This window comes from Stylophora pistillata, chromosome 1 (assembly GCF_964205215.1).
Source record: "Stylophora pistillata chromosome 1, jaStyPist1.2, whole genome shotgun sequence".
Classification (NCBI taxonomy): domain Eukaryota; kingdom Metazoa; phylum Cnidaria; class Anthozoa; order Scleractinia; family Pocilloporidae; genus Stylophora; species Stylophora pistillata.
In genome coordinates, this window is record NC_142519.1 from 28,406,241 (window position 1) to 28,434,238 (window position 27,998).

General features: G+C 39.5%; 1 protein-coding gene across 3 annotated transcripts; it reads right to left on the minus strand.

Annotated features, from left to right (window-relative positions):
- Positions 1 to 1,182: 1,182 nt before the first annotated feature.
- Positions 1,183 to 27,468, minus strand: LOC111322703 (uncharacterized). Of its 3 annotated transcripts, XM_022925855.2 has the most exons (26): positions 27,106 to 27,458; positions 24,265 to 24,312; positions 24,068 to 24,140; positions 23,060 to 23,105; positions 21,923 to 21,972; positions 21,384 to 21,514; positions 20,623 to 20,839; positions 19,730 to 19,971; positions 19,080 to 19,238; positions 18,140 to 18,245; positions 16,534 to 16,797; positions 15,408 to 15,562; positions 14,925 to 15,107; positions 14,256 to 14,514; positions 12,226 to 13,683; positions 11,122 to 11,320; positions 10,711 to 10,787; positions 9,838 to 10,003; positions 8,378 to 8,502; positions 7,195 to 7,380; positions 5,971 to 6,054; positions 5,610 to 5,675; positions 5,189 to 5,269; positions 4,155 to 4,407; positions 2,971 to 3,165; positions 1,183 to 2,086 (listed from the first exon to the last, which is right to left on the minus strand). In XM_022925855.2, exons 1-26 carry the CDS (start codon positions 27,318 to 27,320, stop codon positions 1,665 to 1,667), a joined length of 5,460 nt encoding a protein of 1,819 aa, XP_022781590.1. In that variant the 5' UTR covers positions 27,321 to 27,458; the 3' UTR covers positions 1,183 to 1,664. The 3 variants fall into 3 exon arrangements, with proteins under 3 accessions (XP_022781590.1, XP_088585691.1, XP_022781591.1); XM_088729565.1 differs by lacking the exon at positions 14,925 to 15,107 and having other exon boundaries at positions 27,106 to 27,455; XM_022925856.2 differs by lacking the exon at positions 1,183 to 2,086 and having other exon boundaries at positions 3,008 to 3,165; positions 4,144 to 4,407; positions 27,106 to 27,468.
- Positions 27,469 to 27,998: the final 530 nt, after the last annotated feature.

Genomic DNA, 27,998 nt, shown 5'->3' on the forward strand with positions numbered 1-27,998 from the left:
CCTTTACCCCCATGACCTGATTAATGTCTGATTCAGCAGATATACTGTAAGGAAAAATTTCCCCTAAATAGCCCCCCACTCTCCCTCCTCCCAAATGGCTTTTCCCTCCGTTTCCTCCTCCAAGGGGTTCGTGTGCACGATAGACTGCACGTCACCATGGGAAAAATTAGCATCTGTCGAATTCGGTGATCTCTCACACATGTATGCTGCAGACTGGTAGTGCTTACATTTCCGTTAACAGGGGTTATGTACCGCCCAAAAAGCATCGTAAACCACTTTTAGGGAAGCACTCTCCCAATTGGATATACATACCTTAATCACAGGCGTACGAATTTGTTGACTTAACTCTACTTGAGCAATGATTTCACAAGAAAACGGCATCCGTTAACTGACAAATATTAATGTGGTCAGAGATTTTTTTAACATTTAAATATTGTTAAATGGAATCTAACATAGTTAACGACTAGGAGCAAGTCTGGTCTGTTGCGTTTGGCTGGCGTAATAGCATTCTTTTAGCGTTCGCCCCGCGTCTGTGTGCGTTCGTAGCGTTGCAACAACATTGTGGCGGTTGGTGACCTGGGGCGAGCCGTGTCCAGCGGTTACCTTTATTAGTGCATGCATTGTTCTCCTATTTGCTTGCATTGTTTTGGCTGTACTATAGCGTGCCGTCGTCGTCCTTGAGGATAGCTTCTCGGTGTTCCCTCCTTCCCTTCCCATATTGCTTTTGTTAAGGGGTTTTATTTGCTTATTTGTCTCCTTATTTTCTTTTCCACTGAGCCTCCCGGCTTTAGTGTGAAGGGTGCTTGTCGGGGCTTGGCGCGGGGGGCTCGTGGCTGGGTTGCGGGTTGGGCAGGCCAGTCAGGTGTTCTAGTGCCTTGGGTGCGACTGCAGTTGCAGCCCCGGGACCCCTTGAGCACCTGACCTCCATTTGCGACTTGGGCGTTAAAAAGAAGTTGCTCAGAAGTAAATACTTTGACCATCAAAAGAGCGGACTTCCAAACGTGGTGGCTGATGCGAGTTCCTGTGCAACCCGGGAGTATAAAGTCTGGCATATGATATCAATCGCGATATCAAACCCCGGACTCCTTTTGCAAAAGACTTTACCTCTTCGCCGACAAAAATTTCTTGTTAGTAACACCCTAATAAGACCAATGTACCCTTGCATGCCTTATCAAAGTCTGATCTGTTCGTGCCATTTATTTCCTACAATCAAAGGATTATTGTTTTTACGATTTGAATTATTTACAAAGAGTGACGATGACTATGTACAGGAATAAAACCCTGTTGAACAGGTTTACCTACTAGGCGAGCTTTTCGAGATTTAAAAACTCAAGTGTTTGTTCACTGATACCTGTCAGCAATCTTTCCGTTCCACACTAAAAATTATCATGATACACATCAAATAAACTGGAACTTGAATGAGATAATCTTTTACTTGAAAAAATTAGTAAAACCTACCTATAGTCATCAAAATTGAACTAAGAACAAATCCTTTTTTGGGAACCAAAGGAGTAAGAAGAGAGAAATTAAATCAGAAAAAAGATTCTTTTGACAAGCATCGAAGGACAATTTTGAAAATCTTCACATGCGCTTAACTCCAGTGATTAAAAAGTTCTCTTACTGTCTGCATATTCTTACAAGGGCCTCCACGTCACTTGCACTGTTTACCAAGATTGACAAAACGCGGATATGGGGTAACACTGGACCACCAGATCCATTCCCAAAGCTTCATCCAAGAGTTCTGGGGGAAGCTCTTTCAAAAACGTACGCGTTGCTTTATCTTTCCGGGTGTACAAAGCGCGGATGATGTGTTTTAATGTATCGGGCAGTTTCAAGCGATCTGTAAATCCCAGAGTAAACTTCACCTCCGTTCTAGAGCTGTCCTCCTCGGAAATAAATTTGTACAGCGCTTTGTGGTGGTTATGAAATGTCGGAGAGTCGCTTTCGGACTGCGCACTGTTTGAGTAATCCATGATATCCCTTGTATTGCCCACAGAATCTTCATCGTCATCTTCGTATTCGTCATCAGCTCCTTCCCCGGAGAATGTTCTTGCAGATCGAGACGACGACGACGATGCTGGGGAGCCTACAAAACCCAAACGAAACATCTTGAAATGAAAAGTGATCGAAGGTAGTCACAGCGAGTAGATGGGGCTCGAAGAAAGGGAAGGGGGAGGGGAAGGGAGGGTGAGGAAAAAGATAATAATTCATGAAAGCGGACTACCTTACAGCCTGCGTTGAATACCCGCCCTAGAACGAGTTAGGTGACCCTGTTCCAAGGGCTAATTTATACCGATGTTCAGATCATTGATAACCGTACTGATTGCATGGGTTTGTTAGAGGTTTACGTCATGCATCTTTTTCATCGGAAAGTAAGATTTGCATTTGGAATGTTTATCGGGTGAATTCCGAGAAGAATAACAAAGTATGATTCACATTACATTTCTGTACCATTAATAGATATATACTGAAATAGAAAGTAAACACGTGGGTCAATAGACGGGACACTTCGAAGCATGCAACTACCGAACAATTCATGACGATTCTTATCTCATATCCCTTTATGAAAGAAACCTTTATGTCTACGAAATCTTTTAACTAAATTTTACCGGCTTTTTTCAAATTATTTTAGCACCCCCTAGTTATATTAACTGACTGTTTTGTTGGGGATTTCACAACAATTCACTCCACTTAACCTCATAGTTTGCTTCCTTAAGGTTTTCGATCTTGCGCAGATAAAGCAAACTTTTTGTTTAATAAGTAACCCACTTCCGTTAAATTCAGGAAACGAGAGCAAGTGTAGAGTTTAGGTAAACAAGTATCAAGCTTTAGAAACGGTTGATTACTTCAATTATGTCTTTCACTTTCAGCGCAACATGGAAAATTCTTTTCAAAACATCAATATGAAGAAAGAGAAAGATTGCAGTAGGGCGAGTTCGCATGTTCAATGTCAAGACTGAAAAAACTCACTTCTGTTACTGCGGGTTGAAATGTTATTAACCCTAATATCGGGAAGGCAATCTTCGTTCACAAACACTTTTCCTCGCTCGAACGGCGCGTGCTCCTCGGATACTGGCTGTTCTCTTCTCTCAGCTGATGGCTGTCGATTGAGATAGGGTGGTGGACAAACACAGATCATAACCCTGTGCCTCAGAAGGTACCGGCCTGTACAAAATGAAACCAGATAAGGAAAACAAAATGATTTAAGGGGAAAGTGGGAGGGGGGCAAAGAAGTTCCCAGGAGATGTGATTGGGTGGTTCAATGCTACCTCGCCAAACCAAATTAACAATGATCGGCCAAAGATCGAAATAAGGTGCCAGGCGATTTAATGTTTGAATATTTGAGTATAATTAAAATTCTTTCCAACTCCTTCCAGTCGCAATCTGTTTTCAATTCTTGTCTGATTACTTAAGAAGGTAGCGCGCAATTTCTACACCAATCTCATGTAAAGAGTGTAGTGAGGAAAGTAACGCATTGCATATCCTGTTCTGCGCACAAAAATCACGTAATCAGGCGAATAAACGCGCGCGCACTCCAAGAACACCGTATTGTTATTAAATAAATGGACCAGGTAAAAAGGTACGATGGTCTTAAGCCCTTGAACGAGTACGGACCTATATTTTTACTGCCTAATTTTGGTGTACAAACTATCCCCTTTAAATTGGAGAAATTGAAAAAAATTCATCGAAGGGAAAAAAGATATAATTAAAAGTGTACGCGAAAACCGTTACTCGTTAATGCATATTATGACCTTAAAAGCAACGACTCGAGTAACATTTCGAGTCAACGCCGTAATGTTTTCACAAATTTCATATCAAATTGTTCCATACGCTCGCGACTTTCTACCTATTAAGTTTATTTTTCAGTGTTACTTTGAAAACCCTTGGTTCCAGCTCCCGCAAAATGTACCGTGAACCGATGAAATGACACGCGCGATTAGTGCCAGTACAGGTATAAATGGGGGTAAGATTGGCCCATCATATCTCTTAAACAAGCACGGTGACCGATCTTTTTCATTATATTTTTTGAAACAGAGACTTGTACGGAACATTTAAGGAAAGTTTAAAAAATATTGTTCCATAACTCTTTTTTTTTTTTGAGGAATCACTTTAATTTCGATACCAAATTAAAATTTCTCTCACTTCAAGCCCACCTAACTCAAGTCCTGTTTCGGTCTCCGTGCTTCCAATGCAAAGACCCATATCGTCGTAACCATGGTTACGAACAAAGTTAACCACCCATTCCACCAATGCTGCTCCCGAAAAGCACTTGCGAGAAGTGTGCAGATCTTTGCGCATGGCTTGAATGACGCTATCCGCCGGAGCATTCGCATCAGCCAGACGTGAGCTAGAGCTCACTGATGACGTCAGTTCTTCATTCCGATTTTGTTGTCGCTCGGTTAGAACCTAGAGAACAGAAAGCACATTATGATAAATTAAATTCTTTCACCACTCCTTCTATTAAACGACTCGTATACAGAGTATGACAAGAGAGGTTGTTTTGAATTTGGCTTCAAACAAAACCTTACAAAAATCTAGTCACCAGTCTGGTCACCAAACCAGATGTTTTAGTCTTCCAGGTCAGTTGGAAAGCTTAGACAAATTGGTAACTCAATCAGTCGCCATTTCCAGCCATACTGATGTCACAAGCTGACCAGCCGACAATGATCATGGTCCACTTCATGTACGATTCTTGAAGGAGGTCAAGCTGTATATTTGGGACTTCCAGTGCTTTAAATGGCTCAACAGTGTTCACTTGCCAGTAATTCACAATAAGATGAAAGGAACTTCAAAATGTTGTTCCTTTTCTTATATCTCATGTTTTCATGTGTAAATTAGAGAAATACGTTTCGATCAGGTGTAAAATTATTCCTGTCCAAATCTATGAAACTTGGTTCCCTGATGGAGCGACTAGCGATTGTGTGTCGTAAAACTAAACTCAGGGAAATCGCAAGGGGTAAAACGAGTAAAAGAAAATATCATAAGGAACGAGTGAAAATGTTCAAAGGAAAAGTGGGCGGGTAGATTGTCTGAGGGGACGGAAAACGAGACTGTACAAGTCGCGTTGGTTTTTGCACTTGAATGGTGGCAAAACGTAGTCCTTCATTACTACTGACTCTTCCCCCCCCCCCCCACCCCCCGCAATTAAAAATTACTCTAACATTTATTTCTTCTTTGGGGATCTTACCTGTCTGTTAAAGGAGTGGCAGTTGGAAATAAGTCTATCTGTTGAAGTGGTGTACAACCGCAAGTGCTGTAGGACAGGATCCTTAAAAATAATAGACATAATGGTGAAGTCAATCTGTATCGTTTAAGCCACCCTCACTCCTAGATATAAAGCGCACACATCGAACATATTTCTACTGCGTTGCAAGACACAAACTACTCTTAAACATACCCTTTATTTGAGGTGAGTTACAGTTATGAGAAGCGAGGAAGTCAACGCCATGAAAAATCATAGGAAGCTGTTGTGATGTTATCTCATGTGTAGTATCGACTACAATGACATACGATTATTGTGAAAGGACATATAAAAACTTGATGGCTTAAAAAAAAATGCTGCTGTACTTCTTGAAGTAAATTAGTTAAGCTGTAAACAGCTGTCTTACCATTGGTTTGACAAAATCATCGAACGGAAGTCCATTCCCTCTATTATAGAAAAACTGCATCAGATACTAAAAAAAATTGCAATGGCAAAAATCACTGGTGAAAATGAAGACCTCGACGTTGTTATATCCACACATCACGCGCACAAAAACGCGAGTGACTGAGATGTCGGGGGCATTCGTTCTACATCTGATTGGTTAAGAAAATGACCCTAGTTCTCTAGACCAATCACGAAGCACAGTGAGGAAAAAGTCACTGAAAACCAGAATAATTCCCGACACTCAATTGAAAAATGGAATATACTCTAGGGAAAGAAGTATAAAAAGCGAAAGTTCACTATCAACGAGAGGGTAAAATCCTTACCGACACAGCCTGCTGCAGAAGATGGCTTTGTTTTGATGCAGAAGACTTCCTTCTCACCAAACGACGGCATTCTTCCTCGAAATTCTAGTGCAAAACAAAAGGGTATATAATCTAAAGCGTAGATCAGTCGATCAAAACAAATCGATAAAATGCTACCATTCCCAAATCCCCCAATTCTATTTGCTATCGCTTGACTGGCTGATGTTTGGTTTATTCCTTAGATAGTAGATGAGCCGAACATGGGAAAAGAGAAGTGGAAAAATCTAAAGCCGTTGCCATCTGTTGTCAGCCGTTTGTGGGCTTAAGCAAAAACATCTTTTCTTGGACGAAAGCAAAATATTTTCGTTGTGAATGATAGCCCTTTTTCTTCTTTACGACAGAATTGATTTAAGGATCCTAGCAATGGTGGGTACAATCAGTGTTCATTTATGCCTCTTTTACAAACGTAGAGCTCAACAGTTGACGATTTCTTTGTGAATATGACTGAATAACAACTTTCTCTAAATCGACAACCGAGTTTAAATTTAAACTTTACCATCTTCGTTACCCAATTAACTCACAAGATGCTTCTGAAATTGCTGATCCTAGCAGTATGCAGGAAACTTATCACATATGAGCCTGCATATGACTTAGTTTACCACAGTCTTTGTAACTCAATGGTAGAGCATCGGTTCGAAAAATTCGAAGGTCAGAGATTCGATATTTCAGAGGGGGTTTACCTTTGTCCCAAACTTGCCATAAAACGAACACCACCTCTGGGGCGGATCCAGGATTTAGTCAAGGGGGGTTCGGAGGGGGATTCGGAGAATTCTTCCCCTTCTGAGGGGTCCAAGATTTTGAAAATTCTGTGGGAAAATTTAGGGGGTTCGACCGAACCACCCCTGGATCCGCCCCAGCCACCTTGCTAATGTCCTTATGAAGAATCAGGCAACAGTTCTATCCCTTCGCAATGCGAGCAGTACTCTAAGCCTCTAAATTTGCTTTTAACCCTTTAACGCCAAGACCTAATTACTACTTCTCCTTGTTGTCTGTCATACAATTCTTGTGATGTACATTCGGAGAATTTGGTATTGGATCAACTTCTAATCCCCTACGTAATATTTTTCTTTATTCTCATCACTTGTCTACTTGATGTGGTATAGATACTGTTAGGAGAATATCTGGTTTGGTCACTCATGGGAGTTAAAGGGTTAATAACCCCTTTAATAACTATTAAACACTAACCCGAGCCACGTGACTCCAAAGGTCTAAGAGAAATTTGTTGAAGTCTTCTGAGTAGAGCACACCGTGAAATCTCTGCAATTCACGGGACAGATATTCCCTAGCTGGCATCAGACGTTTTTTCATGCTGTATTTTGGGAGATTAAGATCAAGTACAGTTCGCAGAAGCTGTTTGAAGAGTTTGTTTATCTGCAGAAAAGAAATTATCGGAAACATCAACTAAGAGATCGTTCTTAGGAAGTGTTGATTTCAGAATATTAAGTGTAATTAGTGCCATAGTTTATTATAAGTTTTTGTCGAGTGATTTGGGCGTGAGCGTGGACAACGTTCCAGGACATTCCAATCAGAACGAACCAGCTGGCAAATGGTAGTGTCCTATCTGTTTATTCAGTCACAAAGTGTGATCGCAAAACCGAAAAAATTGAAAATAGTGAGGCTTCACTGTTTTCATCTTCTACTACCCCCCCCCCCCCCCTTACTACAGGGCCAGCCACCTCTAACAACGACGACTAAGCACGTTAGGAAAGTTATAAATATTAATAACAATAAAAATTATATCTTTGTAACATTCCTACCACACTGATTTACATACAACGTTGAAGAGCAGGCCTGGACTTAAGAAACGGGAGCTGGACTAACTTAACACGAAGGCGCGCTATAAAAGAAGCCTTAGGTCCCACTGGACGATTTGTCAATCAACCGTCGTGTGATGTAGAATTCTTAGAGTCAAGTCAGCTTGAGCTACAGCTACTCCAAAGCAGTGAACAGCGGGCGCATTCCTCAAAATTGTTTTATGTCTTCATCACAATACAAGAATTTTTGAGATTTGTATTTCCTTTCTCCAATGGAAACTGTCTTTATTTGTGGCGGTAAATTTGAGATTGAAGTAGGTGGTTCGCACGTTACCTCATGCCACCATGCTGGTGGAAGTAAACAATAGATATCTCATTAGCTCCTTTTGTTCGTCTACCAGCATTTAAATTTGACCCGAACACGTCAACGGTGAGTGACACATGAGCCTAGGTCTTCCCAGGGAAGACTTCCTTATATAGCGCGCCTTCGTGTTCAACATGGTTCGAGTCTAGATGTGTCGACCGTGTGCTCTGTAAGACCATCAGATACTCTACAACTTAGTGGCTTGCACAACGGCTTTAAATATCGTCCTAAATTACCCGGATAAACTTACCCTGTAAGAAATCAACTTCACTTGAGAAATCTCCAGTCTGCAAAGGTGCTCAGTACAGTTGGCGAGTACCCCTGGGTCAAAGAGTTCATCTGTCGTTGGTCGGGGAGCGTGAGCTCTTCCTTCAGCTGTACAGAAAATACATTTGACAAGGAGTCATTTCTGTGAAACGTAAATTGTGTCTACAGCAACATGCCAACAGATTTAACTTTCTGGCGTAATGACTGCTATAAAAAAATCCAGGAAAGGACAATTCATGTCACTATCGATCTGTATTGACAGTGGCTCAATTCACGTGCCTGAATCGTCGACCTTACTAGTTTAGTTTAGTTTATTTTAAATGGATATATCAACAAAGTTGAAATGGTAAATTGGCCACCGTAACGATTACAAAATTACAAAAACGATTAGTTTATTTTAGTTTATTTAGCTTCGCCAACCGGCAGGAACACCGCAACAGCCCAGTAAATCCACCCATCCCACCCCAAGGAAGGACATCCATCACACAGTAATCTCGTGCGTGGGAAATTAACGTCTCCTACCCCAAACCCTGCAGGAGACGGGACCTTCATTTATTCGTCCCTATCCGAGAAGACTAGAATATCTAACCATTTCTTGATGTTATAGAAAGGTAGCAAATTCTTCTAAATTATTTTAAGACTTTGAGTGTTGGTCCGGCCGGGGCTCGAACCCTCGACCTCCTGCACAACAATCCAGTGCACTATCCATTGGGCTAACTGGGCGGCTGTACAATCTTTGAGGTATGGTTATAGTGCAAGGGGTGTCAGGTGTAATCAATCAACTTCATCTTAAGAAAACACCGTAAAAAAACAGCTACAGGTGTTCATCTTGGGTAAATGTCCAGAGATAATGCAGCTGGACAGCGTGTCAGTTTAAAATCAGCGATATTTAAATTGACACGAAGATTTTTTATTGAGAAATGACTGCGAACTCAAAGCCGTGATATGGAAACATGAAATGTTCAGATTGAAGTCAAAGGTTACCTAAAGTTGAACTATTATCCAGCTCATAATCCATTGATTGCGCAAAGAAATTAAGACAATCATGGAGTTTACATTTATGGGTATTTTTGACAAGATGTTTGCTTCAAAGCGTAGAAAGAGCAGTCCTTCTTCCTCAGTTTTGTTCGTCGCGCGAGTTAAAAGAGAGCAAGGAAAACAAAAACAAAAACAAAAACAAACAACAACAAAAAACTTCCAAGTTCGAAATAGTAGTTCTCTCTACCAGTTGCCACGAATTTCAAATAAAAGTCGGACAGGAGGGTCTCGTCTTATGTCTAGGTGAGACACTATGGATGATAAGCATGTCTGCCAAATGACCCTTTTTTGTAAGATAACATATTGCGATCACAAAGAGAAGTAACAGGTTAACCACCCCTGGGAATTAAAGCGTTAAAAAAAGGACCAGTCTAGACGCCCTTGTCTAATATCTCTTCACATTACCTGTGCTGCCCATGGAAATTCCATCCAGGCTGGGCCCAGTCTCACAATAGGAGAGACCTAAGTCATACTCCATAAAATCAGGATTGGCAATGGCGGAAGTCACGTGTTCTAACAGCCATGGCAGAGTGCTTCTCAAGATTGCCACATTGGTCAGTCTGGTGCCCATCTGGTGATAGATAATGACATGCAGTGAATGGTGCTACCCTGTGCGTGTTCCTACTATTTTTGTTGTTGTTCAACAAAATTTAGGAAACACGTTCTATGTTTAGTACATTAAAAATGAGTTTGGACGTAAGATTTGGTTCAGGAAGCCTTGAGCAACCTCGTTCCTCCAAGTGGCCTCCCACGGGTTAAAAAGGTAAGAGAAGGGTCGCCTTATAAACGAGATCGGAACTTGTCGTAGGGGATAAAGAGCTAGGTCCGATCATCTGGCACGAACTCCTTCGTAAAAGGTAACTTATTTTGCTTCTGTACTCGCTTCAGTATTGCAGATTAAAATCTCTACAAAATGGAACAAGGAGGAGAAAAGGAGAGCGGCCATTAGCCTCAGTAAACCACCGAAGTTACCCAAAACTTGGATTACAACTTAATGGCTTCGGAGAGAAGAAAGAATGTTTGAAGGAAGTAGCAACGAAAAAAGGGTCAAATTAAGCAATTGATAAACCACTTGGGTGAACGCTCGGCAGCTTTTGGGACACCCCTATCCAGGAAGCATTACTGAATATTTGAGGAACGAAAACTTGCTTCCACAAGTAAAAACAAAATTTTCCTACAATAAATGCATCAGAAAGCTTCAATCAAGGGACAATTTCTCCAGTGCCAGGCGTGCTCCATAAAGGAAGGGTCCTCTGTAATAAATTCTCACAAACTGACCTGTTTCGTGAGTGGTTCAAATCCACCAGGATTCAGCTCCATTCCGGACATTCCCTCGCATGGTGGTATGCGCGTACCTACACCAAGTAAAAGACACGAAAAACATAAATCAATAAACGCAACCAATTAATCACCAATCAATAATTTGGGCCTTTTTAAATTGCAATATGCCCCACGAGGGTTGCAAAGCCAATCTTGCTAAGGAAAATTTTCAGCCGGTGAGAATTCATGAATTAGAGCGGAGATGGGTTAGGGGTAGAAATTGTTAGAATAATTATCACCAGTGAAAACCTTCCTTCTACTCGTCCCTTCATCACTTATCACTCAACATTGTATCCAGTTGAGTCGTACCCTACACCTTCGACACTTGATTAAAAATTCTCAAATTATCACTTCACACCAAAGACTTACCCCTCAAATCCGTTGTGTTACAGCTTTGGCCAGCCAAGGGATTGTAACGGCATCCCTGTATCTTCCTTTCATCCCTCTGTGTTCTGAGATGCCTCTGAACGCGTTCTCCTAATAACTCAGTTAGAAGTTCATCTGTTAACCCACAAGTGTCCATACCCAGGACGTTGTCCGAGTACAACTTCACAAACGACAACATCACCTGTTAAAGAATGAAATAAAGTAGCTGTTAAAACAGTAGATATGTGTGGAATAGATAACATACGCATGAGCCATGTTTGATCGGCATCAACTCGTTGCAGATCAAACAGGGCCTATATAGCTCGGACACATGTTCAGGCTGAGAAAACTCTGTTGTCAATTTGGTTTTAATAACAATAGAGTGATTTTAAGACACAATTAAATTAATAGAAAACAATCATCTTTAAAACATCACTTTGTCGAGGTTAAAGAGGCAACAGTACAGGAATATTTAACACAAGAGTGAAAAAAAGGACGATAATTGTTCCAATTAACCTGAGGGACGGGAACCTTGCTTAAATCATGTAAAAGTATGTCGAACCAAGTTAAACAAAAACGCAAGGTGTGTATCCTAATTTCTTTGGTCGATTAATACGACAGCTTAAGAAATAAATTTAACGGCTTCGGGTTAAGGTTAGGGTTGGTTGGTTATTTTATGGAAATCACTTTTAACTCTGAGATTTTATGAAAATCGCCATATCATTCACTCTAGATCCAGTTATATGAGGTTATAATAGATACCGAATGTGGCTTTTTCAACTGCCTCCTCCATATATACACTGAATACGCAATTAAATACTACGATTCGGAGTAATACAGGGAGAACAACGCACTTCCAGGATGCACGAAAGATAGACAATGTTGCGTATTTTCCCTATAACCAGAAAGCCAGATACTGCCCACTGGCATGTAATTCTTTTTGACAATTTCCAAGTTTGGTGGCTCATATTTCCCAAATTTGCAACAGATTCTCGTCAAATTCGCACATTTGCTGAATTCTGCCCTTCCTAAATCGGAAAAACCTAACATTTTCGAAGTGGTTCACGAGTATCCATAGAGTTATCGTGTGGTACATGTACACTGTACCTGAACTAGTCTGTGGTGGAGTGCTCTCTTAATCGCCAGTGATACGGGTTCCAAATCGTCATCTCCTGCAGTAGAACACGCAGCTGCTGTAGCAGCAGCATGATCACTCCTCTGAGGACCTTCGTCTGTGCAAAGGATCTCGCAAAGGTGACATGCAAATGCAGCCAAACGGTTTACAGCGCCAACTACATCCACAAACGAGCTCGAAATTGGAAACATCTTGGCCGTGTTGTCTCGAGAATGACTCGTATCTAAGTGATGATCGCTGTCATTTTGGGTCGCTGACTGATCTTGCTGCGAGGGGGTGGGACTAGAACGAGCAGAGTGGTAACTGCCCTCAGTACTCCTTGAGAAGACGGACCCAGAGGCACTTTGAAAACTGCCACATTCTGAGAGATTAGAAGCACCTGATGTACGTAGTTTATCAATGCGTTTGTTTCGTGGCACTGGAATACATGCACTTTTCTTACTTTTATCTGCACTAGGTCTGCGTACTTCTGAACTTCTCTTGTCGTCTGAATCAAAACAGTTGTGTCTTGCAGGGCAGGTTTGGCAGTCTTTGCTCGAATTATAGTCCATTCGTCCTGTTCCACTTTTAACCGGGTCTACAACCGGCTGAACAGTTTTTGTTTTACGCTTTTTGTTAACCTTTGCCTTCCCTCTATCCTCGATGAAGTCAAACGAATCAGACGTGTGAATGGAGTCCCCACTGTCTGATTCATCACTAGAGTCATTCTCAAAAGGAGTATTTCGATTCCTCGAGTGGGAAACTTTGGAAAGGAATGAACCATCTGAAGGTGAAGCTGGTTCATGAAAAACCCCGTCCACATTTCCGTTTGAAACATCCTGTCTCCCAGATGAGGCAGACGTATAGGATGGTGATGTAGAACTTTTTCCGTCGTTATTTCTCACGCTTGGTACTGGTTGAACAGTTTCACAATTTATGTGACTGTTCGTCACGTCTGACTGATCAGCTGAGGAGCAACCAGATTTTTCACCCATTGGTTTTGTTCCTTTGTTTGGACTGTGAACTTCAATGGTGCTCTCTTGGCGTTCTTGAGCAGTGATTAGAAGAGAACTATCTCCGCCCTCAGAGGACTGTGCAGGTTTACCTTCACCTTGCGTGGTACCTTGATGCACACGGTCTTTTCCTGGCCTCCCAGTTTCATCCAGACCTGACAGCGGTTGTGCTACTGGATTACTTAATGCGGGCGATATTTCTCTACCAGTTGCCTCTACTTGACTGCAGGTTTGAGGCTCTAATAGTCTCTTCTTCACACTGGAAGCACCGTTTGCTCGCGCAAAATTCACTTGGGCTCGTATTTTCAATGTCTTTCCGCCATCTTCCTCAGAACTACTGTCGTATCCAACACGCTGGGTGCGTTTTTGACTCTTCTCTCTTGACGGAAGTGGCTCTTTCCCTTTACCACTCTTGACTTTTTCTTTCGCGGCAGAGGACTACAATCAAAAAACGAAAAATGGTTCATAAAGCTATCAGTTGAGCTAGCAGTATACTTTTGTCGATCAGATGTTCAAGCAAGTTAGCTTTCTTATAAGGTCCAGTCAACAATCCCCTTGGAGACGTTAGTCCTAGGTTAGCGAGCATAAGGTCTCTCATAAGTAGTAGTAGTAGTAGTAGAAGTAGAAGTAGAAGTAGAAGTAGAAGTAGAAGTAGAAGTAGTAGTAGTAGAAGTAGAAGTAGTAGTAGTAGTAGTAGTAGTAGTAGTAGTAGTAGAATCTTTATTTATACACGTGCACTTAACAAAATAGTATCTAGCCAACTTATGATTATACTAAGACACATTTCAAACCAAATAAGAAACTATAATACGATAAAACATTCAATTTCCTCTCAACTTAAAAGTACTTGTAATCAGTTAATCTATTCCTAGCCGTCGAACCTGATAAACTAGTAAAAGTAAAGCTTGTGAAGTGAGTCACTACAAAACAAGGTTTGCTTTTGTATAAATTTTTCTTTAACCTTTACTTACAGATGAAATGCACAAACTTGTGAGTTAGAAATGCTGTACCTTAGCAGGAGATCCACCAGGTTCCACGGCTATGAAAGCAGAATGACTAGAAGGTGTCAAGGACCGAACAGAGCCAGACCGAGGAGCAGGAGGTGTCTTCCTCTTGTGCCTCTGTTCTTGTGATCTATCGATAATGACAGCCACTGGCTCCCATAAATCACTGCTAATAAGCTGAAGAACACGCCTTTGGAGTAAATGGCCAGTAGCATCCAGCCATTGTAGTGCAAACCCCAGAAAAGGCTGGCGCCATTTTTGATTACTAGAATGTAATACGGAGATGTTTATTTTTTTAATCAGCTAACTTCGAGTAACAGCTAAATAAACTACCTAACGGACTCTCCTAAATGGGTCGCTCGCCCATCAAAGTTACCCTCTCCCCCACCTCCACCATTTGGTTCCGCCTCTTTAATCAGAAAGTTCTTGTTATCCACTGATAAAAGAGCTTTATCAGTTCTTGCCGATGTCTTTCCCCTGAACAAAGCGAAATGATCCCAGACAGCTCTAAAGGCCACACCAGAAAGAACTTAGAACTTGCTCCTCCTTGCAAATGCGTATTATGAAAAAGTGTACTAATTTCATTCTTATTCACCTTGGGAATTGACACAGAAATCTCGTTACATAGCCATGATATCATCACCGTTCGCAGGTAACATACATATGTGAACTTACTGGTGAGGAATGTACTCGGCCCATTCTTTATCGAGTTTTGATAAGCGAAATGCCAAACACAACATGAAACAATCCACCTCATTAGGACGTTGGTTTCGAGGTGGATTTTCGCACAGTTGTTTCACATCTGACATCAGCAAGGAATAGAATTTACACGCAGAGAGTTTCATGATGTCAAAATACCTGTAACACAAATTACACAAGTCACTTACGACCTGGTAAGGACGTGAGAGAGAGACACAAAACTGAGCAACCTCGTTCCCAGGTTCCTTTCTCTTCCTTCCTCGAAAAAGTACCATGGCTGGGGCTGGTCACGTGCCTGTGAAGAACAAAGAGCGCTGTGGGGGGGGGGGGGGGGAAGGGGGTCTTCGAGGAAGGAAGAGAGAAGACCCTGGCAACGGGTTTGAGAATAGAAAAAAAACGAAACGAAAAAAACATGGCCACAAAAAGGCTGTAAAGTGGTATGAAATGAAAATGACTAACCCAGAGAACGCCTGCTTGTATTGTGCGTTGTAATAACTGACTTCATGGTGAAGTTCCAGGATAGACTTAAGCAGAAGCTTTGACATCGAGTAGTTCTGACCCAAAGCTGCAGTGGCGTTTTCTTTGAGACGTTCATATCGACCCTCAATCTCATTCTTAGGAAAATAAAAAAAATGAAAGGAAACATCAGCGACAAATATTTCCTTCAAACGTCACCATAGAATGGCAGCTGTCATCTTTTAACGTGAGGGATAAAGTCGGATCAATGTCGGTATCTGAGAAACTGCGCTGCTACCCCTCCCCTACCGCAACAACAGTGAACTGATAACAAGTTAGGATTGATGTTTGGTTAGGGGGAGGGGTAAGTTCACAGCTACTCAGAGACTGACATTGATCCACAAAGTATTGAGGTTGGCACCTTTTACAACTTTTTTCGTTGTACGCTTATATAATACATCTAATGATATCGCGAAACGTCTACCCATAGGAAAATGATCATAAAAATATTTAGATTACTTTTTGATCGAGTTCCGTGTAACCAAAGCTAATAAAAGCATTTTCAATGAGCCAATAAGAACTCTTATTAAATCCAAGCAAACTGCTTTTAAAGAGTGGGAAAACGTCACTGATGACTAAGCCGCGGTTGGTTGCAGTTTCGCATCTGATTGGTTGAAAGGGGAGTGAGTTTTCTGGGGCAAAGAAAAAGCGAAGTAAAGCAAAACCAATCTAGTTCTGAATTAGTTAATTCTGGTTTTATCAGTTGAGTTGATAGCTGACGTTTCGAGCGTTAGCCCTTCGCCAGAGCGTCCGTAATTCTGAATCAATTCTCCTCCCTCTTCGAGATACACATTTAAATAACTGCAGCCTCTTCTCTTGACAGAGCAAATGGAGGTGGATTTTTTTCACATTATGTTTCGCAAAGATTTTGAAAACCTACTACAAAACACGCTAAGTTTTAAAAAATGACTAACTGATGCTAGAGGCCTCCATACGATGTCTGGGGCGCTCCGATCGTCCCAAATAATGTTCAAGCGTTCTGCCGATTTAATAAACCAAATTATCATTAACAAAAAACTGGGGCGATCAAAAAGAATGAAACCGTTACTCTATGAAAGTAATTTTGTACCTCGACAAAGGAAGCCACAAGAACGCAGGCTGGAGCCTCCGACAAATGGTCGGCGAATTGTTGAGCCTGTGGAAGTCTTGTGAAAACTGATGGAAATTCTGATTCTAGTTGTCTTGCAGATTCCAGAGTCAGTTCAAACAGAGTGACCAATGCTTTAACACCTTCGTTAGGGTTGTTCTCAGCAGGAAAAATCCTCCTAATTTTACTCAAGGAGTACTTAGTCTGATTTAGCAGATTTAACAAAATATCCAGCAGCATTTTAAACTGAAAAATAAGATGGTAACATATTCAACGAACGAAACAGTAAAGACGATTCACACCCTTTTAAGGTTAAGAAGCGCTTCGTTTATTTTACGATTATTTTCTTCAGTAATTTAAATGTGCCACCCGTGCCTTCATAGCCTACCAGCATTCCCTCATTTTCGGCGAAGTCCGTCGCGCAAGTTACGAAAAAAAATCTGTGAATCTGTGCGCGCTACGAGGGACTCTGGGAGCATTTTTCGTGTGCCTCTCCCCCAGAGTTCTGGGTGGCCTGCTACCATCATTTTCTTTTTCTCTGCTGTTATTTTTTTTTTTTACTACTTGCGCGACGGAATTGACTGATAAGCAAGGACTGTTCCAAAGCATTGCAAATGTTGATGAAAGAATGCTACGAACGTAAACTTATCACCTTAAAAACTACAAATAGGGGCACAGTTGTAGCAGTTGAAACCATAAATAATTATTAATTCCAAATTTTTGTTACAAAAGGGTTGCAGTCGAAAGAACAAAAATTCCAGTATTTTCAATATTTACAAGCAGGTACATCAATGAATCGTAGCCTGAAGAGGTGGCATGTTAGACTTCTGAAAGGGACCTTAAGTTGCCTTCAGTCGCCTTAAGTCGCCTTCAGTCGCCTTCAGTCGCCTTCAGTCGCCTTCAGTCGCCTTCAGTCACTATTGGTTACGCAATGCTATAAGGGTTCCACCCTTCCCAATTGACCCCATTCACCCCACTCTAATCATATTGTGTTTATTGCAAGGGATTCTGTAGATATTTTTAAATTTTATGGAGAGACTATTGCTAACTTTGATTTTATCACTTCAGTAGAATAAAATCGCTTTAACTCGCCTTAAATCGCCTAAAGTCGCAATGCTTTTTCTACCAATTTGCTTAAGTCGCCTTAAATCGCCCACAGTTAAGGCAACTTAAGGCCCCAGAGTAGGGCTTCTGAACACGCAATGACACCGAACATTTAATCCATGGACATGTCTGTAACAACATTCCAACAACTGACCCCCAAGTGACTCATCTGTCATGTATGTGCCTCCCAAGATCTCTGTGACTCCCAAGATATCGAATATAAATCTCCTCACTGCCTGTCAAGCATTTCTCATAATTCTAGTTCTGAAAATTTAGTGTCGAGTCGAACGAAATCCCTTTGACAATATTTTTCTTTACATTCTCATCTTTTATCTGCTTTATAGTGTACTGATAATTATGCTAAGGAGAAATTATCTCTTTGTCACTTCTGGGAGTGAAAAGGTTTCATGCATACTAGAACGTTTGAACAAAGGCAGCTGCATGTACATCAGGCAAGCTGGACAAAACAATGGTCAAAACTTACTTCTTCCTCAACAAAAATTTCCTGACAACCACTTAAAATAAGATTCATCACATCCCGTAAAGACTCAGTGATGTGTTCAATATACCAGATGTTGCTTTCAAAGTACCTAGTGATATAAACAACAAACAAACAAGGTATTACAATATTAAATAAAAACAAGCTGGTTTGCCTTAATATTTTGAAAATGTCACCTGTCTGCAAAGTAACATAAAATGTTACCATATGTAAAGGTTTTAATAAAAACTGGTTACCAGGTGTCTACTAACATCAAAATGCATCTTCTCCATACAATTTTCAATGTTTCTTAAGGTGCAGAGAAGGAGAATTTGTTTGGCAATCAAGAGTTTCTTTAATTGGTGATCATTTGCTTTATTCTCCTGACCTTAATGTTTGATTTAGGGGTGATATTGTAAGGAGAAATTAGAATGTCAGTCATTCTTAGGGGTTATTTTAAGGTTTACCAAACTGCCACTCTTCCTGCCCCAGCCCACTACTGCACCATTGGCAGCCACTCACAGAAAAAGTTGCCAAAACTCTTGAAAATGTACACTGTACTGTAAAATCATTTTATCTTAGAACCGAAGAAATGAAAAACAAAAAAAAGTAGAATAGTCCCTTTTACAGTTGTGGGCTTGATGGCCAAGCCTTTGAACAGGAGTGAGGCTAAGGGTGACCCTGTTGTGATAGAGACCTGTATCTAGTTAGCATGGTAACAAAGTAATTTGCATTTGAAAAGCAGCAACATCTCTCTCAAAACAAGGTCACCCCAAGCCTCACTCCTGTTCAAAGGCTTGGCCACCAAGCCCACAACTGTAAAAAGGACTATTGAGTTTCAGAATGCTTTTCAAACTCTCTAAAGACATTATTTAAAAATAGGTAATTATGAAGAACAGAACCCTTTTACCTACAACACATGTACCTTCCCTTACGAAAGACTTACTTTACAAAGTATTCCAGATATGAAAGCTTGCAGAAAAGCACTCCTACTCCATATCTTAGGGAAAATTCTTTCAACAGTTGGCAAGATAGGGAGGATAGAGGTCTAATTGGAACTGCTCCATGATAAACTGGGTGTAGCTCCTTTGGTTTACTTTCATACCTATAGACCAAAAAAGAAATTCAGGTATTCTATCACTGACACAAATTGTTGGGAGCCATTTACTTATTAGTCATTTGTGTCAAATTCACAAAAGATCTGTGTTCTACACAAGAAAAAAGTAACTTATACATTGAAAGCAATCAACAAGTTTGCCCAGTACTTTAGTGCACCTCCAGAATATAGCTCAGGTAAAATTTGCCATTGAGCATCAAAAGTGATCATATTTACAATTCTTTTCTCTGTAATTGATCTAGAAATCTTACTCCATCTTCCTAACCACACAGATTCAAAGCTGGAACAGATCCTGACATGGATTGTATTTTTTCTTCACGCAGTAATTTCATAATTTTTAATTTAACTTCTCCAAGCTTTCTTTCAATTTTTCCTAAAGTTTGTTGAGATGGGATATTGAGTTTACTTTGCGGGTTTTGTTTCTGCCAATAGAGATGTCCATCATCATCATTATCATAAGAAAAAAATTTTGTTTAAACCTGAAAAGTCTGTTCATCAGCTCCACGTACTGTTCATGATATTTTGGACTTTCCAAGGGTAACTCAGGCACAAGAGGACGTGAGTACTGCCAGAAGCCCTTGATCAAGCTATCTATCCTTCTTTTAACATCTATTAACCATTCATCATAAATATTGTTGTCCATGAAAGTCTGAACTCTGTAAAAGGGGTGGCGGTTGTGCTCTAATACAACTTGCTGACTCAGTAACTCCTCTACAAGAAACTAAATATACAAAAACAATAACAATTACTTCCTAATCATGAGCAATACTGCAAAATTTTAACGGAAAGAGTATCTACAATGTATATACATGTTGAAAGTTATGAAATCTAAACCTCATAAACAGCATTTTCTAAAACATTATGTAAGAAAAAAATCTGTACTATAAGATAGCTGTATTTTTCACAGCAACCATACTGCTGACCATGAAATGCTGTAAAAAAAAAATGGAAATAAGATGTACATGTACAGATAAATCTAAGAAGAAAGAGACCCTTCATAACTTTTTATACCCACAAGTGATTAACCTATAACATCCGATACACATCATATGATACATCATCGTTGCATCAACATGGAAATAAGGAAAGAGGAACTACAGTTAGCAGCCAAAGGATGGTGTTGTTGTTTGACAAATCTCCAGATAAGGTAAATGTAAGGTAAAATTAATTCAGCAACCAAGCTGCATAGCTCATCTAGTCCCTGAGCTCATTGCTGTATTTGTTGCATAAAGTTGTGTGGATTATTGCCAGTCCCCCCCTCCCTGAATGGGATGCTGTACACATGTAACCCCACTTCTCTTACAGTTTGTCAGTACCCATGAACCCATTTTTCAATAAAAGTTTTGAAAATAAATGTCTTCAATGATCATACCCTTGGTGCCTCCTTGGACCGAGGAACTTGCGTTGGTATCTCAGTCTCACAATAAAATTTGTGTTGACGCCTTTTAAGTTCAAAGACATTCCGAACCAACTCCTGCAACTCCTCTGACAAGGTTGAAATAGAAACTTCAGGTGAAACATGTCCATTGTCAGATTCTGATGATTCATGACGCCTGCAACTCTGTGACTCAGCACCACCCGTGGCTAACCTGAAGATCACAATTGGCAGTATGAAAACATGAATTAAAAACTAGCAGTTGATGTCTGTATGTGCATGAGTTGAGTGCAAAGCACTTTCCCCAAGAAAACATAACAAGCAGCAGATGAACATGAGCATGTTGACTATTTGTACTTATTATTTACTCATACATTTACAGTACAAATCATATTATATCAAGAGTGGATGATCACTAGTAGAGCATGCAACATTTCCCTTTCAATTCTAATATCCCAGCTCCAAAGCACTTTTATTACAATTGCTTTCCATTGGTGTTACAGTTCACTGCCCTCCATTTCTAATTTAGATTTTCATGTGCAAAAATGTACAGTGTACATATGTATATTGTACTTAAGGCACCAATTACTATGAACAAGTCAAGAGAAGGGCCATTTAAAAAGTTCCCCTTCACAATCATAACTTTAGGTAAAGGACATGTATTTGTTTAGCTTCACTCTTACTGTAAGCAATTATCTCTACTGAACAAACATGATAGGTTCTACCTTAAAGGAACAAGTTCTTAGAAAGATTCTTACCATTTAGATTGCAATGGAGGTTCAAATGGTGATGATGCAGGTGAATATGGGGAAGCAGCTGCTTGGGATGCACCAAGGACTGGATACTGAGCACACAGTACAGCATTTTTGTACAGTTCAAATTGAGGAGTCTGTTTAAAAAAAGAGAAAATACCAATAACATCAGTTTATACAATTTAAGTAAGAGATTGTGTTGAGGAATTTCTTACTGAAAAGAATGGAAGGGAACATCTCTGTTTAAAAAAAAAAAATCACATGAAAGGGTTGGGTACTGTGAGAATTAAATAATACAAGTGTCTCACAAAAGAACACAACAGTGACTCTGCCTGGGTGCATTATCTCTGACCTGCATTAAGATCTTACAGGCCTACTACTAGGGCCAGCAAATCTCTAGCTCAAAATGTATTTTACGTACACATGCTGAAAAAAAATTACATAGTACTTAGGTGATTCAATGGAGAGGGCACTGGTTTCTACACAAGGGGTCCATGTACATTAATTACTTTCAAGAAGAAATGAAAGTACAACATGAAATTTACCCTTGTAGTCAGTGGTACAACAACTGAATCTTGAGAAACACTAGATGCACCTATAAAAGTAAACAGAAATTGTTGAAGACTAATGATTGTAATTTCATGCAGCCCAATCATATTGCACGTACTTACAAAGAGGTATATACTGTTAGTAATAACATTCATTACATTGCTCACAGCTAGTGCCCATGGGCAAGATGAAGCAAATCCTGTGTTCTGATTGGCTACCCAAGCTGGCAAGATGAGCCCATCTTGCCCGCCGCCCCCCCACCTCCCCCCTCCTCGGGATTACCTGCATTGACCTCGTGCTTGAAAAAATATAATTAGAACTAAATTTGTAATTCTTGGTCAATTTTGGTGATGCAGAAGCAAAAAGTGGCAGAAGATAGTCAAACCGAACAAACAGAAACAACTCTTGTGAGTTTGTTGTCATACAAACACAGTGGGCTTTCTTTCCCAGCTCTTGAATTAAACAAGTCCCTGTTGATAAACCTAAATTTTTTTTTCCAAAATAATAAATCCTCATTTAACCAACCTTGTTCGCTCAAGATGACTGGATATTAAACTCATTCTTATTTTTACATTTTTAAGGACCTTGACTTTGTCTCTGTCCATAAAAATGTGAAAAAAGAACTCAGCCAATATCCAGCCATCTTGACTTCATGCTTGGTTAATAATGCATATTAAATTATTGTAAATGCATTGGCAAGATGAAGTAAATCTGGTTTTCTGATGGCCTGAATCTTGCCTGCTTGGGATTGCCATTTTGATCCCATGCAAGAAAAAAAAAGTGCATGGAATGAACTTACAGAGTTTATAGCTTTTGGACGATGGGGTAACAAACAAAAAATTGAAGACCCTCTTGGGATTATTGTGCTACAAACACAGTTAGCTTTCTTTCACAGCTTTCAAAATGAAAAAGTCGTTCTTGATTCTTATTATAGGGAAACCATTTTTTTGCCTTATAATAAATCCTTTTTCACCAAGACTGTTCAATCATGATGACTGGATATTAGCCTTGTTCTTTTTTTCGTTTTTATGGACTTCGTCTTGGTCCAGAATGCAAACAAAGAACTTGGCCAATATCAAGCCATCTTGACCTCAAGCTTGGTTAAAATGCATATCTATAAAATGGAACATTACTTGAACTTATTCCTTGCCCAGACCTGTTAACATCATCACCAGACACCTGCAAAATATATTTTTTTGAAATCAATCATACTAATTATTGTTATTTCATGAAAAAAAATAATAACAAAAAAAAATAACAATGGTTCTCAGTGTAACCACTTCCAAAGTAGCCACTTGATGATCTAAAACCGCCTCCCGGTTAGCTCAATGGATAGAGCGCTGGACTGTTGTGCGGGAGGTCGAGGGTTCGAGCCCCGGCCGGACCAACACTCAGGGTCTTAAAATAATTGAGAAGAATTTGCTACCTTTCTATAACATCAAGAAATGGTTAGATATTCTAGTCTTCTCGGATAGGGACGAATAAATGGAGGTCCCGTCTCCTGCAGGGTTGGGGTAGGAGACGTTAATTTCCCACACACGAGATTACTGTGTGATGGATGTCCTCCCCTGGGGTGGGATGGGTGGGATATAGGGCGCACTTAATTTGGAGCCTCGCTCTGTTGTGCGACCCTCACCACACTCTGGTGAAAGTGATTAAATAAATAAGAGCTAAGCACAAATTAGTTTCTTTGTATAAAACTTGCAGAAACTCAAAGTTAAATGCCAAAATATTACTGTACATGTCTTAACAAAGTTACATAACTCTATATGATGTTTTTCTCACCAACACAAAACAACAATTTTGCTACATATTAATCCTTCAAAATAAAAAAGACCCTTGGAAAAGGACATCTTGTGCATGTATATAACATTTAGACTATAAAACACTGAGCAATAAAAATTTTATAGCCAGAAACCACAGTTTGCCAAATTGGCAAGTTTTGCAACAAATTTGAAGGCCGAAGATGGCATGGTGACCCAAACAGTCACAACTTACAGGGCTGAATAAAAATGGAATGCTTGAATTTAGAACAAATGTACCAGAGGTAACCTGCAAAAGCCAATAGGAGTTGAGCTACATTCAACTCAATTGCGTGTAATTTCAGTCTTAAAATATATACTGATGAACAAATAGCTTACCACTTGCATCTGAGAGGAAGAACTATCTGGATTTGTGATCTCAGCTGTGACTTTAACACAGTAGTGCCTTGGACTAAAAGATGAAGAACTGATTTCAAGTTTTAACTTCACATTTTTAATACCTGTATGACTACAGCTAAATGTAACTAAATTCTTTCATCACAATCATATCAAATAAATGCAACAAAAGTACTTACTCAAGATCATAAAATTCCTTATGAATTCTCTTGATGCACTGTCCATGCCTGTATATTAGAAATAAAACAACAACAGGTCTAATGCAAGTATGTGAGTAGTTCAAAGCCATAACACACCGAACAAGGACTTTCTCTTAAACACACATGTCATTAGGATTTAGTGATATGTACACACTGTACATTAATACACTGCAGCAACCTGCCAAAGTTATCAGAACATCCTTGAAAATCTTGAGCATGTAGTGTTCAAACAAGGTCATCTGGGTTTAATCAAGAATGTTCAGAGGTCATTAGAAAAAAAGTTCTAATGAGAGATGTTAAATTTTGAATTGTTACATTTAATGCAGGGGAAAGCACACTATTCAACATGTTATTTTTTGGTCCCTGACTCCTGTGGCCCCCATTTCATGAGAGAGCTCCGAATCCTTCTGCCTAAGTGAAGTGCAACAGGTTGGCTTGCTCTGATCTAGATGCCATGTTCATAGGTTTAATATTACACATTTGTCTGGATTTTGTAAGGCTAAGACAAAAATATCCATTCCTAACCTTGATCCAACACAGTTCTAATTCATGATTATCACTAGTAATAAAGTTGGCAAAACATTTTACACTGTAAAAAATAATATTTGAGCAATGGAGTTGTCATAATGGTGGATTGACAGCTTTTAGAAGAGGCAATTTTGTGCAAAGTAATCAAAATAATTGACCCACAATATTCATTTCTGAAAGCTTCATAACCATAGATGACAGCCATATCTTGAAATTTGCCTCTGAGTAAATGACTTGCACTTGCAGTGAGATAAGAAAGAAATAGTATGATCTGAGCACTACAAAAACGTTTGAAATGTTCTCTCAAACATTAGCCAAAATATGGCTTTTTTCATGTACACTTTCTTAAAAATTGCAGACAGAGTAGAAAAGAGAAAGGTGTAAATATTCTCAATTTTAGCATAGAAACTACCACATAGATTGATATTTTACAAAATTTACTATGATGAAGACAAATATTCACTAGGCAAAATCTGTAGGACTCTTATTCTTAAATTCTTAGAAGTAGACGGTGGAACAGGTACACGCACACACATGTTTGCAGGAGGCCAGGAGGTCATTGATAATTTTATAAACTAACAAAAAAGAGAAATTTGGAGAAACAGTTGATTGCAAAGCTAGAACATTATTAAAATATATAAAAAACCTCTGAAAACTCAATATAGAAACTGTTCATTAAATATTTTGATTATGTCTTTATGTTCCCTCTTAGAATAATTTTACTTCCTAAAGGTGGAATAACAACTAAGTGTCAGGTAGAAATTGTGAAGCAAATCGAGGCAGTGTATTTTTTCAATGAAGGCTTAAAAACCCAGTTACCAGTAAAAGCATTTCACATATACATCAAACAGTCAAACTTGCCTGTACAATGTAAAGGAAAGAGAAAACTTCTCTTCTTAAAGGAAGCTTTATGGTATGACAAATGGAAGAACTACTAAAAGCCATCCTGCATTCAAGCTAAACCATCAAAAACACTTCCCAATGAGAAAAACCTTTCCATGAATTTTGACATAAAATCTCCAGCTGATGTAACTATGGTCAGATTTCATCACAAATTATATTCAACAAATTTCACTGCATGTTCAATAAAATAATTTGCTTCAAGCCACCAGTAAGTGTGTTCTATCTCAGTTGCTTGCAAGACATCAGAAACACATCACAATAGATACCATATGAAATCAAGTGACTTATAAAGCATTGTAAGTGAAAAAAAAAAAAAAAAAAAAAAAAAAAAAAAGCATGGCCTGCATTACCCTCTGGTAAAGTGCTCATGACAATAAGTTAGTCTGCTCAAACTTTACAGTTGTACAAGGAAATAATTGATGGTCTTCACTCATTTTTGTACAATACAGTGGAACCTCGGTATAAGGGTGAATACTTAAGTTTCAGCTCGGCTAAAGCTACAGTTAAATGTACGCCATAGAATTCGAACCTTGATATGACCAACCTTTGCTATAACGAACCAATTTCCCCAGTCCCTTGGCACTTTGTTAAATCGAGGTTCAATTGTACTAAGTGCAGTGCTGTCTGTATTATTCCCTAAACCACAGTCAATAATACCCAGTAGGGCCCCTATGCTTGATTAATAAGTGGTTAGTTCTGAATGCAACTGTTATGTAGAAAGGAAGTAAGTTTCTGTAGAAACTGTGGTGTTGCATCAGTGGAGAGTAAGACAAGGGAATATCCGTGTCATCAATTGAGTTGATAATGTAAATTGGCCAATGTAAAGATTTATAAAGCTGACTTTTCGAGCGTTAGCCCTTCGTCATAAAAAGAGGAAATTTAAATGAAAAAACAAAGAAGAGAGTCCATGTCAATGACTAGCTGGACGTTTTACGAGGAACAGATTCATTAAGCGTTACCAATCCTTTGGCTGATTGCAAATACCCAAGCTTTACACATTTATTACCTAGCTGCACTCAATTTGAGACCGTTTGATGAAGCAAGAACGAGGTAGATTGGTTTGTGAAAACTGTAAGCTAAGCAAGAGTACTTCCGGCTAACACAGACATCCCTTGTCGAGAAGGCAAGCAAAAATCATGTTTTTACACAATCCTAGAAATCTATTGACATTAAGGTTACAGACAAGAGCTGCCGTTCAAAGATTTTGTTTTCACATCCACGGTGAAAAAAGCACACCACATTCCATACGCAAGGAAAAATGTGAACTAGCTAGGGTTAAATTGAAGTTATGTTAAGTATCCTTTACATTCAAGCAGTAAAAACGGAAGCAACTATGGCTCTGCAAGTCGAAAATAAATCATTTTGAATCCATTGACTAGGATAGCTTACCTCAGCAAAAGCGATCCTGTATCCACAAAAGAACAATTCCGATTTTGGCCGTCCCCTGCATCGGGTTGGTTGTCGTCATGTTCGGACGAGTTCACTGGAGATATATTTGCAATCCATGTCCGCTTCTCGGCCTTCAGAAGCAGCGACAACAGCACTTCGACCTGGTCTCGAGGAACCAGCCTTCTTTCAGACGTCCAAGCACAAGTGTCAACCATTCAGGATTCGGTGAGTGCCCAAATTTACGCTATGTAATAATCAAACGTTTGCCCTAACTCCTTTCTCTGAATTAAATTTCTTCCTATTATTCCCTGGGAGGGCTTGGTAACCGAAGATCGCTGAGCAGAAATGTTATTGGCTAACGAATCGTAGGTAATAAGTGCTTTGGTGATGCAATCCTTTGTAAATAATCCTGGTGAGATGAAACAGATTAAGCAGACGGTGAGAAATAACTATATTCTGGCTGTAATACGAAATAACTATAAGAATTCTTTTTCCTTCATGGGCGCAAAATTTGGAACTGTATTCCTGATGTTTTGAGACAGCTCCCTAAATAATTATAGTTCCAAGGAAAAATAACCGAATCCTTACTTCAAATCATTCTAAACCAGGATTCTTATCCTGATATTGATACATTAATAAACGAAATGACAAGAAACTAGATTTCGTTAAAATAAAGAGTATTTTGAGCTTTTCCTGTTTTTAATTATGTGCTCGTGGCTTCATAATTAGTATATCTATATTTTTGCATTCACTTTTGTAATTGACATCTGTACCTTTGTAATTGTTATTTATTTTTTGTTATTAGAATAATATTATATTATATTAATATGTAATTGACACGTTTCTTATACTACCTGCCTCGAGTAGCTTCGCTATATTGGAAGTAGTCCTTA